The sequence below is a fragment of the Dromiciops gliroides genome, chromosome 3, assembly GCF_019393635.1.
Source record: "Dromiciops gliroides isolate mDroGli1 chromosome 3, mDroGli1.pri, whole genome shotgun sequence".
Classification (NCBI taxonomy): domain Eukaryota; kingdom Metazoa; phylum Chordata; class Mammalia; order Microbiotheria; family Microbiotheriidae; genus Dromiciops; species Dromiciops gliroides.
The window spans coordinates 498,784,944-498,807,043 of record NC_057863.1 but is presented as its reverse complement, the minus strand read 5'-3'; the positions used below and the strand labels follow the sequence as shown (position 1 = coordinate 498,807,043).

The window sequence follows — 22,100 nt, the reverse complement described above, 5'->3', positions numbered from 1 at the left end:
TATATATGTAATATATACAGGGAGAGAGATACACAGAAACAAAGATCGAGAGAGGTAGAGACAGGATTGATCAGATTTTATTTTATAAATTATCCTTTTATAAATGATGCTGCAGAGATGAAAAGATTTGGTGCTCTCTTCCCACTATCCTGTGCTGCTGCCTTTCTTCTAGGCTTGTGAAACTAATGCATTGTTGGTGGAGTTGTGAACTGATTCAACATTCTGGAGAGCATTTTGGAACTATGCCCAAAGGGCTGTGGGACTGTGCATACCCTTTGACCCAGTAATACCACTACTAAGCCTATATCCCAAAGAGATCATAGAGAAGGGAAAAGGACCCACATGTACAAAAATATTTATAGTAGCTCTCTTTGTGGTGACAAAAAATTGGAAATCAAGGGGATGCCCATCAATTGGGGAATGGCTGAACAAGTTGTGGTATAAGAATGTAATGGAATACTATTGTGCTTTAAGAAATGATGAGCAGGCAGATTTTGGAAAAACCTGGAAAGACTTAAGTGGACTGATGCTGAGTGAAGTGAGCAGAACCAGGAGAACACTGTACATAGTAACAGCAATATTGTGTGATGATCGGCTGTGACAGACTTAGCTATTCTCAGCAGTACAATGATCCAAGACAATTCCAAAGAACTTATGATGGAAAATATTCTCCACATCTAGGCTTGTGGAATACATTGCTATTCCCTAGTGTTCTTCCCACTACAAAACTAGTGTTAACATTAGGCTTAGAATCAGAAAACCAGGCTCGAATCAGCTTACCATGACTCAGTTTTCACATTCATAAAATGGGGTGAGATGATCCTTAACCTCACATAGTCATTATGAAGAAAATGCTTTGTAACCAGAACAGTGATGTGAGCTATGATTATTACAAAAGAAGCAACAATTACTATGACCTCCCATGAGGGAGAGATCACTTCCAATCACTGAGGCAACCAGGTGGCACAGTGAGTAGAACACCAGACCTGGAGACAGGAAGACCTGAATTCAAATCTAGCCTCAGAAACTTTCTAGCTATGTGACTCCAAGTAAATCATTTAACCTTTCTGAGACTCAGTTTCCTCATCTGTGATAAATAATAGTAACTTGATAAGGAATAGCAAATAAATGGGCATAATAATAGCACCTATGTCCCAGGGTTATTGGGAAAATAAAATGAGATAATATTTGTAAAGTGCTTTGGAAACCTTAAAACACTCTATAAATAGTAGTTATTCTTAATTTTAGTATTTAAGGAGTGGGAAAAGATCAGGGTAAGCTTCATAGAAAACACAGATTTTGATCTGAACAGATGAGTAGGTTAACAATAGGTGGAATGGGGAGGACTGGTATCCTTAAAAGAACAAATGTAAAAAAGCATTTAGCGTGTGCCTGGCACATACTAATATAAATGTTTATTCCCTCCCTTCTAAAGTACTATGTAAGTACTAGATAATATTTTTATTATTCCAAGTATTGAATGGTATATGTAGAGCTAGAGTCAAGTTTAAAGGTCATCAATTCCAATTTGCTCATTTTACACACAAAGAAACTGAGGTCCAGAGAAACAAAATGTTTTGCCCAAGGTCAAATGGGAAATAAGTGGCAGTAAGATCATCAATTTAGGTCTGGAAGGGGCCTCAGAGTGGATCAAGTCCAATCCCCTAGTTTTGCAAATGAGGAAATAGAGACACAGGGAGGTTGTGACTTGCTCATGGTCACGTAACTATTAAGTTCCTGAGATAGGATTGGACACTGGTGTTTGTGATTCCAAGGCCAAAACTCTCTGTGCTGCCGTTAGGAGACAGCATGAACAGAGATATAGAGGTCAAGAACTGGGATGTAATTTAGACTCTAAAGGGTTCTTAGTCTGGGAGTCTGTTAAATTCGGTGGGGTTTTGTTTTCATATTTTGAAAACCTTATTTAAACATAGTTGGTTTCTTTTGTAATCTTACATATTTTATTTTATATATTTAAAAATGTGCTTGCATTAAATGCATCCTATGCATTAAAAAAAAAAAACAGGGGGCAGCTAGGTGGCTCAGTGGATAAAGCACCGGCACTGGATTTAGGAGGACCTGAGTTCAAATCTGGCCTCAAATTGACACTTATTAGCTGTGTGACCCTTGGGCAAGTCACTTAACCCTCATTGCCCCACAAAAACAAAACAAAACAAAACAAAAAAACCTACCAGATTTTCCCAAGTGTGCCTATGATACACAAAATGTTTAGAACTCCTGGTAAATAGTCCACTTCTGCTTTAACACCAAGGACTTAGGGTTGCAGGACAGCAAAAATTGGAAATGTCAAGGAAGGTATAATGGCATATTGAAGCCACAATGGAGGGGAGTTGATATTTTATCTGGTTGGGAAGTCTCTAAAAGGTTCTGAGTAGCACTGTGACATGATGAAATCTGTACAAGAGTAAGATCAACCTGGCAGTGGTTTGTGGGAATGAGAGCAGGGGCCAGAAAGGGAGTCCTAGTGGCCAAGGGCAGTTACTTAGCTAAGTCCCAGTGACATTCTAGATTCCCAAAGGACAGAGAATAGATCACAGTTGTTTTGAACAGGACCAAGCTCATGCTTGCCCTATGTTACCCTCATTTGGTTCTGGGGAACATTGGGACTTCAGTGAGACCAAAACTGCCCTGGGTTCCGATCTCTGATTTTTTTTTTTTTCTGGGAAGCACCAGGGGATTTGAATTGTCGATAGTGTCTGATATCTGGGACACTGTTCTAGAGGTCATGGAATGGCACCTCGACAGTCCTAACCTGGAGGACCAACCAACCCTTGCCAAGACCTAGTCATAGCTCAGAGCCAAGCCAAGCAAAAGAGAAAATAACTCCCGTTACTATCTATAGCTGACAGGAACAGACTTGACCAGGGAGTTGGGACATTGCCCTGACAATACCAAGAAGTATTTTCACACAGACTTAATTGCTCACAAAGCTGGGGGAAGAAAACCATTTGAAAACATGGCCCACAACAAATTCAGGAAACTAATCAGCTAAAAGGGAATAATATTTCTTCCTACATACTCTCTTGAGTGTGAATGTGTGTGTGTGTGTGTGTGTGTGTGTGTGTGTGCGCGCGCGCGCACGAGTATAATGTGTGCTTTAAGCAAGAAGACTACTCAGGAAATTGTCTGATTTATGAAAATGAACTTTATGGACCCATTTCCTAGGAAAAGAAAACTAGATTTGTAAAACCCCAATATGCTCACAGAAGATAATTTCTGTCTGGCAGAGAGCTTTGATGGGACCAGGCCTAGTCTGAGGCAAAATTTTGAAGTGGGGAAGTTTTTCCTCATTTACATACTATGCCTCTGGTTTTTGCACCCTTCCTCCTCACTCTACCTTTTTGGGGTGTCTTCTTTCCCCCTTCCACTTCCAGACATCCAGAGATTTCCTATTGTCTATCCTTTCTACTCTTAGGAAAGAGATCTGAGAAATTAATTCAGACTAAAGTGTTAATGATTTATCATTTACTTCTCACAGTGATATTTGCATTTAGAGAAAAACAATATCTAACCCAAAGACTCACTAATGGTGAAATTTCAGGCAGCATAGTGTCTAGGTTTGGGGAGAGGAGGTAATTTTAGGGAGTATGAGGTAGATCACCCTCTCTGTCTGACATCTTTGGGAGATAGATTAAGAGCCAGAAGGAAATCTTAGAGATTAATCTAGGTTCACCTTCCTCAATTTACAAAGGAGAGAGGGATTCAGAGAGGAGAAACAGTTTGTCCTAGATCACACAGATAGGAAGAAGATCCAGTATTTGAACCAAGGTCCTCCAAGTCCAGATCCAGCAATCTTTCCACTGAGCTACACTGTGCATTACCATGGCCAGCTGTGTATGAAACTGGTTCTTATTCTATTCCTTCCCTCAGGGAGGATGTGTGGCCTTTTGAGCGGCTGTTCATTGTCCCTGCTTAAGGGAGTCTTGCAGTTCTGTCTGTGCTGCAGACCCTGTCTCAGTTCTGGCCCAACTGATTAGTGGGAAAGAGGATGCTTTAGAAAAATGGGCAGGTAGGTGGCACAGTGCATAGAGTCCTATCTCTGTAATCAGGAAGACTCATCCTCATGAGTTCAAATATGGCCTCAGACACTGACTGTGTGACCCTAGGTAAATCACTTAACCTTGTTTGCCTCAGTTTCCTCATCTGTAAAATCATCTGGAGAAGGAAATGGCAAGCCATTCTAGTACCTTTGCCAAGAAAAGCCCAAATAGGGTCATGAGGAGTCAGACATGACTGAACAATAACAAAGCAATTGAAAAGTTAGTCTGCCCTTGAGAGTGAGGTTGGAAGAAAGAAATCTTGCTTCCCCTTTGGAATCTGGTGACTAATAGGACACTGAATCCTAGAAATAGTCCAGTTTTCCAGATAATTGTCTCAGGTTCCTACTGTACTTTGCACATAAAGACATAGCCTGACTATCAGAACCACTGTGTGAGAGAATAGGAGGGAGGACAAACACTTTCAGCAAGAAAGAGTTTCCTCCCCAGTGACTGGAAACCCCATTTGGGGTTTTCTTGGCAAAAATACTGGAGTGGTTTGCCATTTCCTTCTCCAGCTCATTTTACAGATGAGAAAACTGAGTCAAGCAGGGTTAAGTGACTTTCCTAGGGTCACACAGCTAGTAAGTGGATCTTCCTGACTCCAGATCTGGCACTCTATCCACTGTGCCACCCTGATGCCCTTTCCCCAGTGGTAGTAGAAAGGAAAACAAGGTTTTCATTTGGAAGCTGGGGATGAGTCAAAGCATTTGTGTGTTCTCAGCAGGTTTGAAATTTCCACCTTCTGTGCACCTCTCCTCTCTCCTCCAGATGTTTTGAGCCCTCATTGTTAACACATATGACTTGTCACAGCATAAGTACCCAATGTGCCATGGAGATGAGCATTTTGTGGCATGAATAAATAGGCAAGAATAACTTCTATTAGCCCTCCAAACTTTCCAAAATCCTTTATATTATTATGTAAAATGAGGAGGTTAGACTCCAAGGTTCTTTCTAACCTATGGTTCTGTGATTATCTCAGTTGGATCAATTAATCAGTCAGTCAATAAGCAATAAGCAGCCTCACAATAATCCCATGGTAGTTGGTGCTAATATCATAGTCCCATTTTCCAGATGAGGAAATTGAGGTTCACAGAAGTGACTGATCCAAGATCTTCATAGATAATAAATAGTAGAGCCAGGATTTCAGCTCAGGACTTCAGACTCTGAATCAAGTGTGCTTTTCACCATATCAATCTGCCTCCTTGAGGTACCATATCTGAGCATTTGTTAAAAAATAAAATTCTAAATAAAATCTTCAACTAAAAAAAACTTATTCCAGGTCCTTATCATGTCATGGAGGTAACCTTGGTTTCTCAAAGGTAACACAATTTCAGACTGGTTGTATCAAACTGAAAAGGCTTTGAATAAAGGTCTTATAATGGACTATTTTTGTCATTTGAAGACAAACCTAGGTAAGTTTGGAAAGACTCGTTACTGAGCAGGCCAAAGGGTGACAAATGTTTTTGGCCATAACCAGTCACTAAGACCATCTACTGAAGTATGGAGAAAGGGGTTGCAATCTGTACTGGTGGGTACAGTAGCCTTCCTTCCTGATAAAACTGATGAAATAAGTAGAGTTTTGTGGTTTAGTCATGTCTGGCTCGACATGAAACCATGGACTTTTGTCCATATTGTTTTCGAGACAAAGATACTGAAATGGTTTGCCATTTCTTTCTCCAATGTGTCTCCATTTTACAGATGAGGAACTGAGGTAAATGGGGTTAAGTGAATTGCCCAGAGTAACATAGCTAGTAAATGTCTAAGTTTAAACTCAGATTTTCCTTACTCCAAACCTGGTACTCTATCTACTCTGCTACCTTGCTTCTCTAGAGTATAAAAGAGAGAGACAGAGACAAACACAGACATAGACACAGAGACAGAGACAAAGGCAGAGACAGACAGATAGAGACAGACACACGGACTGACAGTGACAGAGACAGAGAGAGAATATATGAGTGGAGGTCCTTAGAGTATATTTTAAAATGCTCTGTTAATTATCACCTATTTATTCTGTATATAGCTTGCTTTGAATATATTTGTTTGCATGTTGTCTCCCTCATTAGACTATAAGCTCCTTGAGGGCAGGGATTTTTTGCCTCTTTTTGTATCCTCAGCACTTAGCATCATACCTGGCTTAATAAATGTTGATTGATTGGTTGATCTTTAGCACATCCCTCTGCATTTTACACCCAAAGCAACTGCCTACAAAGTCTACCCCTATTCCACAAGTATAAAGTTGCTTTTCCAATGAGGATGAATTTGTGCTAATCCATCTATATTCTTGAAAGAATTGCAACCAGTTCCCTTTGTAACCTATGATCCATGTTTACCAGCCAGCTGGGGTCAAAGACAGTGCTTGTGCCCAAGGAACCTAGTGAAACTGTCTGTCTCAGGGTAACTAGGTGGCACAGTGGATAAAGCACCGGCCCTGGATTTGGGAGGACCTGAGTTCAAATCTGACCTCAGACACTTGACACTTACTAGCTGTGAGACCCTGGGCAAGTCACTTAACCCCATTGTCCCACAAAACAAAACAAAAAACCAAGAAACTGTCTCATGAGGGGATTAAACATGAACTGGGCTTCATTAACTAGCAGCATGGTCTAACCAAATGAGGAAATTGTAGGTCCTATCACCATTGAGCACAACTCTCCTCAGAGATCTAAGTACTTTTTTCCAGGAAAAAAAAAAGAATTCTAAAAAATACCCCAGAGGTTTCATGTTTGCATCTTCCTCTCAACTTTGAGAGCTGGGTGGCCCGCGCTGACAACTCTGCCTTGAGGAGGAAGAAAATACTCAAATGAGAATGGCAGCCTAATGATTTCTTCCCTCTCCTCTCCTCATTCTCCCAGTTTTCAATATATACAGAAAGGACAGCAGGCAATTTCTCAACATTCAGAATGTTGGTGTCCTGCCAGAGACCAGAGGTGAATATCCTTCCTCTCTCTGACCCTCCAGTCAGCTGATTCTGAGATGATTGAAGAGAAGCAAAAAGTCAAGTAGAGAAGACAGAGCTTCCAGGCCATTTATACTGCACCTGAAACTAGGAAAGAAATCAGGATAAATGGAAAAGTGATAGCTTGATGGCACAGTGGGTAAAGTGTTGAATCTACAATCAGAAAGACCCAAGTTCCAATCCTACCTCAGCCTCTTACTAGTTGTTTTTGACCCTGGATAAGTCATAACCACTCTATGCCCCAAATTTCCCCATCTGAAAAATGGCAGTAATTATAGCATTTACCTCACAGGGTTGTTGTAAGGATCAACTGAGGTAACATGTCAAGCTCTTTGCAAACCTTAAAGTACTGTATAAATGCTAGCTATTATTATAATTTATATATTTTTCAGAACTTTCTTTTAGCGTATGTTATCATAATCCCTCTGTATTTTCCCCTTTAGAACTTTATACTACATTAAAACGCCTTTTCCAAATAGCAGACTGTTATTTTTAGAGAAAAGGCTTGTTGTTGGCCTCACAAAAGTTTGATTTGAGTGCTGAGGAATCCAAGCCGAAGTGGGAAAATTGTGGCAGGTAGAAACTACTAGAGGGCCCCAGGAGACCATGCATGATCTGAGGCTTTCTTTTGAAAAGAAAGAATGGTGTCAGAGTGGGTTTCAGTGGTAGTGAGCTCCTAGGCAAAGGTGAGAATTGTAGGAAAGTAAGGTATGTCAGTGCAGAATCCAATCCAATAAACAGAGAGCCAGGGAGAGAGCCAGACATGTCATGTCTAAGGAAGCAAGCAGAAACAGAGGCTAGCCAGGAACTTTAGTGAGTCAGGGTGTAGATGCTGATCAACCCAGACACATCCCATGAGCAAGGAAAACCAGAGTGGAAGAGGCAGGGGCTGAAACAATGGAGGAGCTAGACAAAAATGCATGAATGAAAAGCAGGCCTATCTCCAAGTCTTTTTTTTTCTTTATTAATTAATTTATTCTCTCAGACTCCCCCAAAAAACCCTCCCAAATTAAACAAAAAGAAAAATAGCATCCTCATAAGAAACATGCATAGTCAAATAAGGCAAATTCTCCCATCAGCCATTTGCAAAAATGTGTACCTCATTCTGCATTTCTTTTTTTTTTAGTGAGGCAATTGGGGTTAAGCAATTTGCCCAGGGTCACACAGCTAGTAAGTATTAAGTGTCTGAGGCCGGATTTGAACTCAGGTACTCCTGAATCCAGGGCTGGTGCTCTATCCACTGTCCTTCTGCATTTCTAACCCATTACCTCTCTATCAGGAAGTAGGTGGCATGCTTCATCTTTAGAACTCTGAAATTGTAGTTAATCATTGTATTGATCAGAGTTCCATAGTTTTTCAGAGTTGTCTTTACCTATAATGTTGTTATTGTAGAAATTATTCTCATGTAATATTCACTTTACTCTGCATGAGTTTGTACAAGTCTTCTCAGTTTTTTTGAAATTATTCTTGTTGCTTTTTATTGTACAAAAATATTCATAGCACATAATTTGTTTAGTCATTCCTCAGTAGGTAAGCACCCTCTTGATTTCCTGTTGTTTTTCTGCTACAAAAAGAGCTGCTATAAATAATGTTTGTACATATGGGTTCTTTTCCTCTTTCTTTGATTTCTATGGGGTATGTGCCTAGTAGTAATGGTTAAAGGTATGCATAGTTTAGAGACTTTGGGGTGTTAGTTCCAAATTGCTTTCCAGACTGGCTGGACCAATTCATAGCTTCCCAACAGTATATTGGTTTGCCTGTTTTCCCACAGCCCCTCAAACATTATGTCATTTTCCCTTTTTTTCAACTTCACCAATTTGATGGGCATAAGGTGAAGCCTCAGAGTTGTTTTAACTTGCACTTCTCTATTATTAGGGATTTGGAGAATTTTCTTCATATGGTTGTTGATAGCTTTAATGTCTTCTTTTGAAAACTACTTCTTTTTATATTTTCCTTATTGTTATTGTTCAGTTGTTTTAGTCATGTCCAACTCTTCATGACCCCATTTGGGGCTTTCTTGGCAAAGATACTGGAGTGGTTTATCATTTCATTCTCCAGCTCATTTTACAGATAAGGAAACTGAGGCAAACAGGGTTAAGGGACTTTCTCAGGGTCACACAGCTAGTATCTGAAGCCAGATTTGAACTCAGGAAGATGAGTCTCCCTGACTCCAGTCCTGGCACTCTATGTACTGTACCAACTGACTACCCTTATATCTTTTAACCATTTATCTTTTGGAGGAGGGGCCTTTATTCTTATAAATTGAATTAGTTATATATATATATATATGTATACAAATATGTACATGTATATGTACACATGTGTATATATTTATATATTGAATAGGTGACCTTATCAGCAAAATGTGCTGCAAAAATTTTCTCCCAACCTAACTTTAATTCTTTTTTTTTTTTTTGGCAGGGCAGTGAGGGTTAAGTGACTTGCCCAGGGTCACACAGCTAGTACATGTCAGAGTCTGAGGCCAGATATGAACTCAGGTCCTCCTGAATCCAGGGCAGGTGCTTTATCCACTGTGCCACCTAACTGCTCCCCTAACTTTAATTCTTAAAGGAACCACCACTCCTGCAGCTGGCATCCAAATACAAGGTAGCCTAATGGAAAGAACACCAGACCAAGAGTCAGGAGATATCAGTTCTAGTCCCGTTAATTCTGCCAACAATTAACTTTTTGTCCTCAGGCAAATCATTTAACTTCTCTGGTCCTTGTTTTCCTAGTCTATAAAATGAGAGGGTTGGACTTAATTACCTGGGACATCCCTTCCAACTCTAAAGTGTTGTGATTCTGAGTTCCTGCAAGGAGTTTGATAGGTATTCATTCATATGAGCAGGGATAGCTTTATCGATAGGTGCAGCCACCTGTGCAGTATCATTTAAGGGGACAGGCTCCCCTTCCAGAAATATTTCTCCCATTGTCCTGCCTTAGGACCTGAAATTCCTTTGGTTTAAAGCTCTTTGTTTTCACTCATATTCTGTGGAGGAAGATAACATATCCTACTCTGATGAGTTTATTAGTTAGCCAGACTCTAAGGGGCAGGGACATAAGACAGGTAAGTTTTGTTAAGGAAAGGAAAGATCGAGAGCCCAGGAGTCTTCCAGGAACTGTGAGATCTGGTTGGGTGTTTCTGGCCATGGGGGTAGCATGAAGAGAGAGAGAAAAAAAAGAGAGAGGTAAAAGAGAAGGAGAGAGCGATTAGAAAGTTCATTTCAAGGGCTGTCATCAGGAAGAAGAAATATGCCTTGATTTGTGATACAAATACTGGTGCAAAGGACTCTGGTATTCATCTGTCAGTTGACTATTAAGCAACTACTTACTATTAAGCACCCACCCACTTCCCAGAAAAGAACTTGCAGAGCTGGGTGTAAAAAGACTCAGGCTTTGGGTCCAATTTACAATCACAGAATTTCAGAGTTGGAAGGGACTTCGGAAGTCATCGAGTACAACCCAAAAGGTCATCTAGTTCAAACCCCCAGTCTGGTTTTCTGTTCCTGAACAATGGAGCATCAACATGGGACCAAAGATGATTTCTCAAATCTTGCAAATACAAGGAGCAGAATAGAGTGGTATCAGAAAATCTGGATTTGAGTCCCAGATTTGCCAATTTTTTATATATGTGACACTCAGCAAGTCATTTTATCTTTAGAGGCCTCTGTTTCCTACTCTGTAAGATGAGAGAGTTGAATTAAATTGGGAGTTCTTAACCTTTTTTTACTGTCATGGATCCTTCAGGCAGTCTGGTGAAGCCTATAAGCCCCTTCTTAGAATATTTTTTTTAAATGAAACACATAGTGTTACAAAGGAAACCAGTTATATTGAAACATAGTTATTAAAAATATGTATATATTATACATATATTAAAGTTCAGAGACCCCAAGTTAAGAACTTCTAGATTAGATCATCTCTAAATTATTTTCTACCTTAACTATTTTATAATTCAAACACCCAATTCAACTGAACATTTCGCATAGGTACCTACCATAAGTAAAGTATTGGGCTAGGTGTAGTATGTCAAATTTCCAAACATAGAATGTTAAATATTTTTCCTTCCCCTTAAATGACTTCATCCTTTGTTTAAGCATGATTTACATGACCTCTAAGCAAAGGTGGAGATCATCCCTGAGACTAGATTATTGGAGATTATTTTCCACGTACGGGGCAATTTTTCTCCCCCTTTTTTGCATAGGCAGCAATTCAATAAATAATGAATGTTTATTCATCCTTTGGCTATTTATCTCGCTGTAAAAAATTAATTGGTCTTCCATCATCTATTGCATTGTAACCTTGAGGTATTTGGCCCAGTCCCTCCTGCCTTGCTTAAACACATTCCTCCTAATCCCCATTGGTTTGTGCCAATGGCACTCTGCAGTCATGCCCAGCCTCCCAGATTCAGAGTATGAATGAATGTATTGCAAGCCACCTCCAGGAAGACTTGGGAAAGCTTTATACAAACACTACCCTGTTCTTTCACAAAGCTCCAAGAGTTGGCAAATATTAGTTCTCACAATACTCCTCCCCAAGGGGTGCACATAAGTCCTCATTTTGCAAAAGAATTTGAGCAAGGCTGATGCTAGGGTTGGGGAGATGCAGAGACTATTCTAATGCACCAGAATTCAGCACTTTGAGCAAAAAAGTTTCCTTTCTGTCCTCCTGCCGAAGCCCCACGAAATCCCAAGATCTATGCTTCCAGGAGCCCCAGGTTTTATTCCTTTAATCTGAGACTTTGTTGTAACTCTTTCAAAGTTATCAGCCATTTGCTTATTGTTGTAAACATTCCCACTCTAACTTTGAAAATAGATACCGATAGGGAAAGAGCAAAAGACAGTGAGAAAGAGGGAATTGGAGTATTGTAGAGGTCAAAGGACCCAGAGCTCAAACACAGTTCAATCTCAGAACTGAAGAGGTTATTGATTCCATGAAGAAGCAAGAGATGGGGTTAATTTGAAATATATTCTGGATGGGGGGTGGGGGGACAACTAGGTGGCTTAGTGGATAAAGCACCAGCCCCGGATTCAGGAGGACCTGAGTTCAAATCAGTCCTCAGACACTTGACACTTACTAGATGTGTGACCCTGGTCAAGTCACTTAACCCTCATTGCCCCACCAAAAATAAAGAAAGAAAGAAAGAAAAAGACATATATTCTGGATGAAACTCTCATCAACTCTTGCTTGTGTAGATGAAGCCTTTGGGCAGATTGCCCTCAGATTTCTGAGTCATAAGCCTTCTCAAAAGGAAGAATCCTACACAGGAGAGGAGAAGGAGGCACTGGTATTAGGAGAACGACTATCTTGCCTCTCCCCCTCAAAACAGGGTGATTGAGTCTGTGGTCTTTTTCTTCTCAATATCCTCACTTTGCAGGATGAAGGACTAGGGTTAGTAACTTACCTCACCCCTTGCCCAAAGTTGTAAGTTACCTCAGTCATTTCAAGTCATTGGGAATCTTTCAGAACGTGGTTCAGGTGGGATGCCTTATTCAGTGGAGGTGCTGGAAATAGTGTCCAAGGGGAAGCTTCACTCATTTAAGCTTCTTTATGAGTTACTGTAATTTCTTTCCTCTTCTAGACCTTGTAAAGTGCAAACACTGAGTCTTTCCACCCAAAGATTACTGTATTTGGGGCAGCCAAATTAAGAACTAAGTTTTTGGGGTTCTCTGATGGTCCCCATTCTCATGTTTGCCTAAGGAAACCTTCTCTCTGACCCCTGTCCCATTCTCTTCCTCAACAGAGATCAAGAAGGCCCCCAGAATAAGGAGAGGAATCAATGATTCCAAAGGGTCTCAATTAAATTCAAAAGAGAAATATTAACATATAACTAAAAAAAAGTGAAGTACACCACCAAGAAATATACAGAAATAGGTAAAGATGACTCCTGTAGTTAATATCCTCTGACCTCACTCTTCCAGAGTAAGACCATTTATATTTCCTATCTCAGGGTTTTAGGGGTACCCCCTGAGAGGCTAGAGTCATCTTTATCAAATGTTATCAGCTTGAGTCACCATTCCAGTGTGGTCCTTCCACTGTTAATTGCCAGGAACTAGCACCCCAAATTCATCTAACCCATAAAGATCAATTAGATTTAACAGAGGGATATTTACCTAGAAGATATGACAAGAACAGGAATACAAACATTTTCCTCCACCACCTTGGAGACAAACTTTTCCACTTTTACCCATACCACATCTGGGAGTAGTGGGATCAAACTTAACATGGTCCCTACATACCATTGGTTTCACCAAGTTCATTTCCAAATGTAGCGTTGTTGCTGGATGGACCCTTTTTTCAGCTATCACTAGGCTGGGCCCCAAATCCTGGGCTAAGGATCCTCAGTTCTCAGGTGTAAAGAATTAATTGTTATTTGAGGTTGGCCTGGGGCTCCGCAAACCGCATGGTGCTCCACCCACTGGTTGTAATCGTTGCCATGGCGCTGGCACCTCACGTCATCACCTACATGGGCCTGGCAAAATTATAATGATTGGAAGCCTAGTGAGGGCAGTCATGTGACTGTCAGAGCGGCCAGACAATTGGTTGGGGGCTGTGTGGGGTTTTGGGGGAACGGGCCATTCTAGCTGGAAGACGACAGGAGCGGGGCTGTGTATTCTCAGATGATTCCTGGTTGGTGGTATTTTTTCAGGTTGTATAATTTCCCTTTCCCCCTTTTATTTCCTTTCCCTTGATACTACTGATCCTGTTTGTGGGGATTTTTTAAAGTTCATTCTTGTTAAAATAAATCCTGTTCTGTTTTGAGGGAGGCTGCCGGTCTCCTTCCTTGCCCCAATATTGTGGCGAGCCGCTTAGCTAACAGTCCCCAATTAAAAATTGGTCCCCATACAGGTATTCAAAGCTGGACTGGCTGGATGCAAACCCTCACCTGGATGTCAATCTTAGACCTCCGTGGCTCAATCACCTCACCTCTCAAATCTCATAAGATCACAGTCATCTCCTTCACCCAAAACAAAAGAAGAAACACCAAGGGAGAGAGTAATCAAAGCCTGCATGGGCCGCATGTCGGCTTCAAATGGTGGAAGCCCAAGGCCTCTTCCCTTACCACATTGTTTCTTCTCTCACCAGAATGCTACAGGCCAGGAAGAAGTCAAACCAAGGGAAGGGAATGAGGCTGATTAGTGGCCTTTGAAAACCCCCTAGTTCTGGCTACTCTGCTCCCATGACCATTAGCATGCATCAAATATGAGAAGAATATCAGGAACAGCTCAAAACTTTGTAGGATATTCATAGAAGGGGGGAAGCGGTAGTCATCTGTTTGAGACTTTGGGAAGGCCATACTAACACACAAGCAAAGGAAGCTGGCTCAGCATCTTAATAAGAGAAATATTGGGCAAAGCCTTTCTTAGGAGTCACCAACAATTGAACTCATAAAGTAGTAAAGATATGTAGAAAATAGGGTCCTTACCACAGTAGTTAATCCCAAACATAGGCCAATAGATATACCAACAAAATAAAAGAGCACTAAGGATCTCCTGTCCAACAAGGATGGATTAATAATAATAGCTAGCATTTCTATAAGTACTTTATAGGTTGAAAAACACTTTCTATATGCTATCTCACTTTATCCTCACAGCAATCCTGTGAGGTACTATCCTCATTTTACAGATGAGAAAACTGAGACTGGAAAAAAGTCTAGTGATTTGCCCAGGGCACATAGCGAAGTGTGGAAATTTATTTTGATTTGGGGACCCTACCTTTAGGCTGAGATTAGAAAGCCTTAGGCCCTCAGGGTCTCTCCTCCTCAGCTTCAGCTGAGGAGAAAAAAGTCCCGTGGGCTATACAAGACGCCAGGTCAGACAGCTGGGGGGGGGGAAGCCCCCAGCTCCCTCCGACCTGAGTGGAGCTATCTGAAAGATAGCCTGTGCTGAGGCATGAGGCTCGAGAGCACACCCCCTCCCCCACCAGCTGCGGCTCTGGCTGGCGGATTAGCTTGGTCTGTGGGGGCGAAGGAAGCCCCGAGATTTGAGTGGAGAGAAGAAAAGGTATATATAGACCTGGGAGTGAGACAGGAGGAAAGGAAGGAGACTAGAGGAGACGGACTAGATAGAGAGACAAGATTGGAGAGGGGTGACTGGAGGGGAGCCCGGACAAGGACTAAGGAGAGTTCGGTTCGGAAAAGGAGAGACTGGGCTGACAAGGTTACAGGCCTTAATACAAACCAGGGAAAGTGTAACGTGCCCTAAGGCTGGAGGCGGCTAAGGCCCTTATTGTATTCAAGAAGTTCCAAGTGCAGCAGGTGCGAAAGAGAAGCAATGGAAAGAGACCGCAGGAAAGCAATCAGGTTGTACACTTTATTTCCCTGTATTCCTAATTTTAAATAGTATTTCATAAATAAACTCTGCTTTGATTATTTGGTTAAGAGGCTTCTTAATCTTTAGTCTATCAGTTTGGGAGCAGTGTGGTGGAACTTTATAAACGGCCCATATTAAATTAACGAAGTCAGATAGCCAAATAGTCAAAAGTCCCCAGTTTAGTCCTCCACTCAGAAAGATTAGTCATCCATAGTTTAGTCCCCCCAAAATTAGCCCTAGTCACCAAAAATAATTTTTACATTTGAATGGCGACCGCGGCAGGACTTACGACCCAATTATAATTTTTCTAAATTTATCATTTTTCATATAATCATAATTTTTCATAAATCCAATTATATTATAATTTTTCCAGGTTAGTTATAGTTATGAATAATTAATTTTTGTATAAAAGAAACATCTTGAGCAAGATTTGAACTTTAGTCTTCTTGGATCCAAGTCCAACACTTCACCTGCTGAGCCACCTAGTATGACAGGGTCCTGCTTGGAAGATGGCAGATTAAAAGGCCACAAGATGGGGCAGCTAGGTGGCACAGTGGATAAAGCACCGGCCCTGGATTCAGGAGTACCTGGGTTCAAATCCGGCCTCAGACAACTAGCTCTGTGACCCTGGGCAAGTCACTTAACCCCCATTGCCCTGCAAAAAAAAAAAAAAAAAAAAGTCACAAGAGCATTCATCTCCTCAATAGTTTCCTCTACAATCAGCAATAGATATGACCCCTCTCCAAAAAAAGACTTTCAAATGCAATGCAACCATGATCTCACTGTGATGGAGGTACTACTCACAACAAAGAAAAATAAACTCATCAATGCCTTCCTATTCTGTGTGGCTCTAGTCTGGATCATTTTAGCAATCTGCTGCAGGAGGTCCATCCATCATTCTAGGAGCCTGCCCATAGTTATCTTCGTGTTTCTGGATATACAGTCTGTCTATTTATTTCTTGCTCCCCCTACATGACAAGGCCAACTTTTTTTCTAGTCATACATTTTTGCTGATGGCATTTTTTTAAACCACTTGTTTTAAACGATTCTAGGTTATAATGTATTGCAGCCCACTCCATTGACTTTTGCTTGCTTCTCAACTTTGATTCTTTGGTAATAGTGACATTCCATGACTTAGAGTCATACAGTGTTAGTGCAATAATATTGACATTGAAAAAAAAGATAAGTATTTTTAAAAAGCTGGTTCTTTGTTTCAGCTAGAATCTTTGGGGTCATGGAAAGAGTACCGAAATTTCTCCGGGGCAGTCCAGCCAAGTCTCTTCATTATCCCTACCTCATTATCCCTTTGCAATGTCTGTTTACAATCTATGTAGTGATAGACCACCTCTTTCAGTTGTGCACTCAACTGCATATCATAAAACAGAAAATTTCATCTGTTGGGTTTTTTTCCTGTATGGAGAATAAGGCCAAAAGCTTTTGAGGCACTGTGGATCTCATCCAGGAGGCTCTGCCCAGTACTAGGGATTAATGGAAATAGTTCAATATTATCCAAAACCAGAACATTCAGAGGACCTCGTTATCTATCACTTTCATTTGGACTTGTGCTAGATCATCTAGGACAGTGGCAGATGCCTTTGGAAAACTTATGCCTTATTATTTTATTCCTTGTTTGTCTTTGAATAAAGTTACTGCTATTTTTATATTATTTAAAGACACTCATATGCATTTGACGTATGCGTGGGAGACACCTTTTTTTGTAGAAGAGACTTTAAGTTGGTAGAAGAGACTTTACACTCCCTAGAGGCAGTAAGGTGGCATAGTAGATAGAGTACTGGACCTAGAGTCAGGAAAACTTGAGTACAAATACATCCTCAGACACTCACTAGCTGTGTGACCCTGGGCAAGAGTCACAATCTCTGTCTCAGTTTCCTCAGATATAAAATGGGGATTAAAAATTGCACTTGCTGCTTTTTCTCTTCCGCCGCTTTCGAGTTTGCACTCGGTTCCCTCAGCAGCCAACATGCAGAACGACGCTGGCGAGTTCGTGGACCTGTACGTGCCGCGGAAGTGCTCCACGAGCAACACGATCATCGGGGCCAAAGACCATATGTCCATCCAGGTGAATGTGGCCGAGGTTGACAAGGTCACAGGCAGATTCAATGGCCAATTTAAAATTTATGCAATTTGTGGAGCAATTCGTAGAATGGAAGAATCTGATGACTATTCTCCAATATTGTTTCAAAGAATTTCTAATTGAAGAAACCTTGTGGAATATGTCTTAATAAATCAGAAAAACGGCAAAAAAAAAATTGCACCTGCCTCCCAGCGTTTTGGTGAGGATAAAATGAGATTATATTTGTCAGGTGTTTTGCAAACCTTAAAATTCTTATATAAATGTTGGCTCTTAGTATTACCAAATCAAACACTTTTTAAAATAGTTAAATGTATTCTCTATACCTTTGAGTCAAGTGTGTGATTATAAAGATGGGAGGTGCTATAGAATATTGTTTATAAAAGTCTGCTTGTTCTCATGTACATGTGAGTGTAGCTTATTCTCATAAAAATTTTGGGTTGCTTTTTCTCATAGTTTCCCTAATGTAGGGAAAAGAGGCATGTGGGTTGCTATTTATATTGATGGATTTTTTAAAGGGAATATGAATAGGCACTGAAATCTTCTCTTTGCCTTCTTATGTCCTTTCTTTTAAATATCTTAAAAGTGATCCCCTCAATGTCCTCAAAATTTTTTCACATCTACTACAGTGATTTTCTGTTTATACATGACTCAATCCAGCTCTCCTTCCTTTGCTTCACTGCCATTTCCACTACTTCATGCAGCACATCTGGGGCTGTGATGTTAGAGTCCAAATGTATTGGCCTCACTGCTATTGATGATGAAAAGAATTCATTATAAATTCATTATAAAAGTCTTTACAGTTGATTTACATGTTTTCCTCCTTCCAGTTTCATTTTTAAATGCACTTGGGATGACTTTGCTTAGCTGGTTCTTTAAATTGCTTTCTTTTTCCTTTCTTCTTGATGTTTTATAAGGTGTTAAGCATATATCATCTCCCATATCCTAGGTAAGATTTTGTAAATTAGTTTTAAATTCAAAACTGATATCCTTGGCTGCCATATCTCTATTCTTTAAAGACATTGTGCTTGCTGGAGGAGGTTTCTTGACAGTTTGATTCTCCTTTTCATGGCAATTTACTCATATCAATTAAAATTCCTTAGGGAAATGCTTATAATTGGTGAAGACATCCATTCCTCTATCTATTTCCCATTTACATCATCAACAATCCATTTAAATGGGTAAGGATGGTGTTGTTCTTGTAAGGTGTCATATCTTTTTCTCATTTTTATTCTTTATTCTAGCTTTGTATTTAATTTGAATTTTGTTCTAAGAAGTCATTGATCTGACTGTATAGGACCATGATATTCCAGCATTCTTTTCTATTCATCCTAATGTTCCTGGCTTTGTTTCCATCTCTTGCTAATTAATCAATCAATCAATCTATTTGTTTATTTATTTTTTGGGGGTGGGGTGATGAGGGTTGAGTGACTTACCCAGGGTCACACAGCTAGTAAGTGTCAAGTGTCTGAGGCTGGATTTGAACTCGGGTCTTTCTGAATCCAGGGCTGGTGCTTTAGCCACTGTGCCACCTAGCTGCCCCCTTATTAATTTATTTTTAACATCTATTAGCTGATGTGCTCCCTGTTCAGCAACATTAGTCTCAAACAACTTCTCTGTTTCTTCCTCATCAGAATAAGTTGTGACCGTGTTGCCAAAATTTTGTCCTCAAGAACCTCCCATGTTTTTTGAGGCTCTTCCCTTTTAGGATCTCTGGCCACAAGATCCTATTGCTGAGCTCTCTGAAATGTGCTCTCCTCAAGCATAAAGCATTCATTGACTTCCTTTTGCCTCTAGGAGAAAATACAAACTGTTTGTCATTTAAAGCTTTTCACATCTGTCTCCAACCCTTCTTTGCAGACCCATTTCACATTACTCTCCATTATGAAATCTCATTAGAACCAAACTGGCCTTCTGATTGTTCCTTGTATATAACATTCTATTTCCCATATCTGTGCCTTTATAGAGGCTATTCAACATGCTTGGAAGACTCTCTCCTGACCTCTCCATTCCTTAACATCCTCCACATCAATGGCTTCTTTCTCTGCCTCCCTTGAGTCACACACTGGCATGGCCACATTTTAGACTTTATTATCTCGGAGTCTTACAACACACAAAATACGGAACCACAAAAAAACCATATCTCAGTAAAGGAGATTTCCAGTAAAGATAATAGAATTTTGATTTAAACACTAACCTCCTTGCCTGCTTACTAAGTGTTTAAAAGTTTAATGGTCTTGAGTTTGTATTTGTGTATGTGTGACTGTGAACTTTTTCCTGTTCGTTAAAAGTTTAATATATTTTTCTCTGTGCCATTCCCAAGTTCTTCAAGAAGTCACACAGTAGAAGTGGAGCCAAGATGGTAAAGTAGCAGGGATCAATGAAGTGAGATTTGGTCTAGAAACCACACCAGATGAATCCTGAAGTAGAAATCCAAGAAAAAGTTATAATGAGTCATTTTTCTAGACCAGACTGTTGCACAGAGTCTGGCCCTAACATCTAGAAATTGAGAGACAGGCTAGAAAAAAATGAGCAAACAGAAAAAAAGAATACCGGACTAAAAAGCTATTATGGTAAGAGCAATGTTCAAGACACAAATCCAGAAGAGAATGACTCCAAAGAATCCACAAGCAAAACCTCAAAGAAAAATACAGCATGGGTATAAATTCAACTAGAATACCTGGAAGAGGTAATACAAGAAATTTTCAAAAGAGTTTAAAATGTTTTTCTCAATGAATTAAGAGCACAAGAAAACAATGAAAAAATAAGTGAAGGGGGCAGCTAAGTGGCACAATGGATAAAGCACCAGCCTTGGGTTCAGGAGGACCTGAGTTCAAATATGGCCTCAGATACTTGACACTTACTAGCTATGTGACCTTGGGCAATTCAGTTAACCCGCATTGCAGAGAGAGAGAGAGAGGGGGAGAGGGGGAGGGGGGGATCAAGACAGAAAGAAAGGAAGGAGAACTATGGGGGGGGGGGCGGAATAGAAAGGGAATCAACAGGTTAGCAATAAACTCCATGAAAATTTAAATTTACCAAATAGAAGTCAATGACTCCAAGAAATATTAAAACAAAGTCAAGGGTAGCTAGGTGGTACAGTGGATAAAGCATCAGCCCTGTAGGAGGACCTGAGTTCAAATTTGGCCTCAGATACTTGACATTTATTAGCAGTATGACCCTGGGCAAGTCACTTAACCCTCATTGCCCTGAAAAAGAAAAAAATCAAAAGATTAAAAGAATAGAAGAAAATGTAAGGTATTTCATTGCAAAAAAACTTATTTAGAAAACAGATCAAATTTTAAAAATTAAGTATCATCAAACTACCTGAACTTCTTGACCAAAAAAGATCCTAGAAATTATATTTCAAAAAGTCTTAAAAATAAACTGTCCAGATCTCTTAGAACCAGAGGGCAAAGTAGAAACAGAATTCATTTGTTACCTCTTGAAAGAAACCCCAAAATAAAAACTCCCAGGAACATGATAACCAAAATCCAGAGTTTCTAGGCAAAAGTAAAAATACTACATCCAGAAAAAAAAAAAAGAATTCAAGTACTGAAGAGCCACAATTGGGATCACAAATTAATTAGTAGCCACTACTATAAAGGAGTAGAAATATTGGAATATGGTATTCCAGAAAGTAAAGGATATAGACCTTCAGCCAAGAATAGCTTGCCCAGGGGGACAACTGGATGGCACAGTGGATAGAGCACTGTCCCTGAATTCAGGAGTACCTGAGTTCAAATCCGGCCTCAGACACTTGGCACTTACTAGCTGTGTGACCCTGGGCAAGTCACTTAACCCCCATTGCCCCACAAAAAAAGGGGGGCAGCTAGGTGGTGCAGTGGATAAAGCACCGGCCCTAGATTCAGGAGTACCTGAGTTCAAATCCAGCCTCAGACACTTGACACGAACTGTGTGACTCTGGGCAAGTCACTTAACCCCCATTGCCTCACTAAAAAAGAAAAAAACAAAGAATAGCTTGCCCAGAAAAACTGATTATAATACTATAGGGATTGGGGGTGGGGGAGCAGGATATATTTTGAATGAAATAGAGAACTTCCAGGCATTCCTAATAAAAAAAAAAAACACAGAGCTGCATAGAAACTGAAAATCAAACACAGGAGTTAAGAGAAACATAAAAGGTAAACATGAATAAAACATGATAAAGGATTTACCAAGGACAAATTGCTTACATTCAAATATGGGGAAGGAAGACATGTGTCCCTCCTGAAACCTGTCATCTTCAGAGGTCATAAAGGGAGTCTCCTTATACAAATGGGCCGGGAGTTGTTTTGTGATATCTTGATGATCTTAAAAGAAAAATGCAAAGAGAGAGGGGGCCTCAACAGATTATATATCTTAAATGTAATCCCTCTAGGTTGATTGCTAGGGAGGGGATGAATAGCATCTTATCCCTCTTCTAGTTCCATGAAAACAGCATCTATAAATTATCTAACCTTTGTACCTCTCCTGACACTTAATGTGCAGAAGGCATGAGTGACAACAAGATAGAAGAATGCATTGAAGCCAATGTAACATCAGTAGAAAGACTCCATTTCCCACAATGGTGTGGGCAGAAAATGGATGCCCAAGAAGAACCAAGGAGAGCTTAAAGAAAAAACTATTAAGTACTTAATAGGTCCTTTCTATTATGCTAGGTTCTAGGGATACAGATGCAA

At 40.2% G+C, this 22,100-nt stretch overlaps 1 protein-coding gene across 1 annotated transcript; it reads left to right on the top strand.

Annotated features, from left to right (window-relative positions):
- Positions 1–17,307: 17,307 nt before the first annotated feature.
- LOC122747825 (40S ribosomal protein S21-like) lies at positions 17,308–17,544 on the top strand. Its single transcript, XM_043993643.1, has one exon. The coding sequence runs from the start codon at positions 17,308–17,310 to the stop codon at positions 17,542–17,544; it is 237 nt and encodes a 78-aa protein (XP_043849578.1).
- The last annotated feature ends 4,556 nt before the right edge of the window (positions 17,545–22,100 follow it).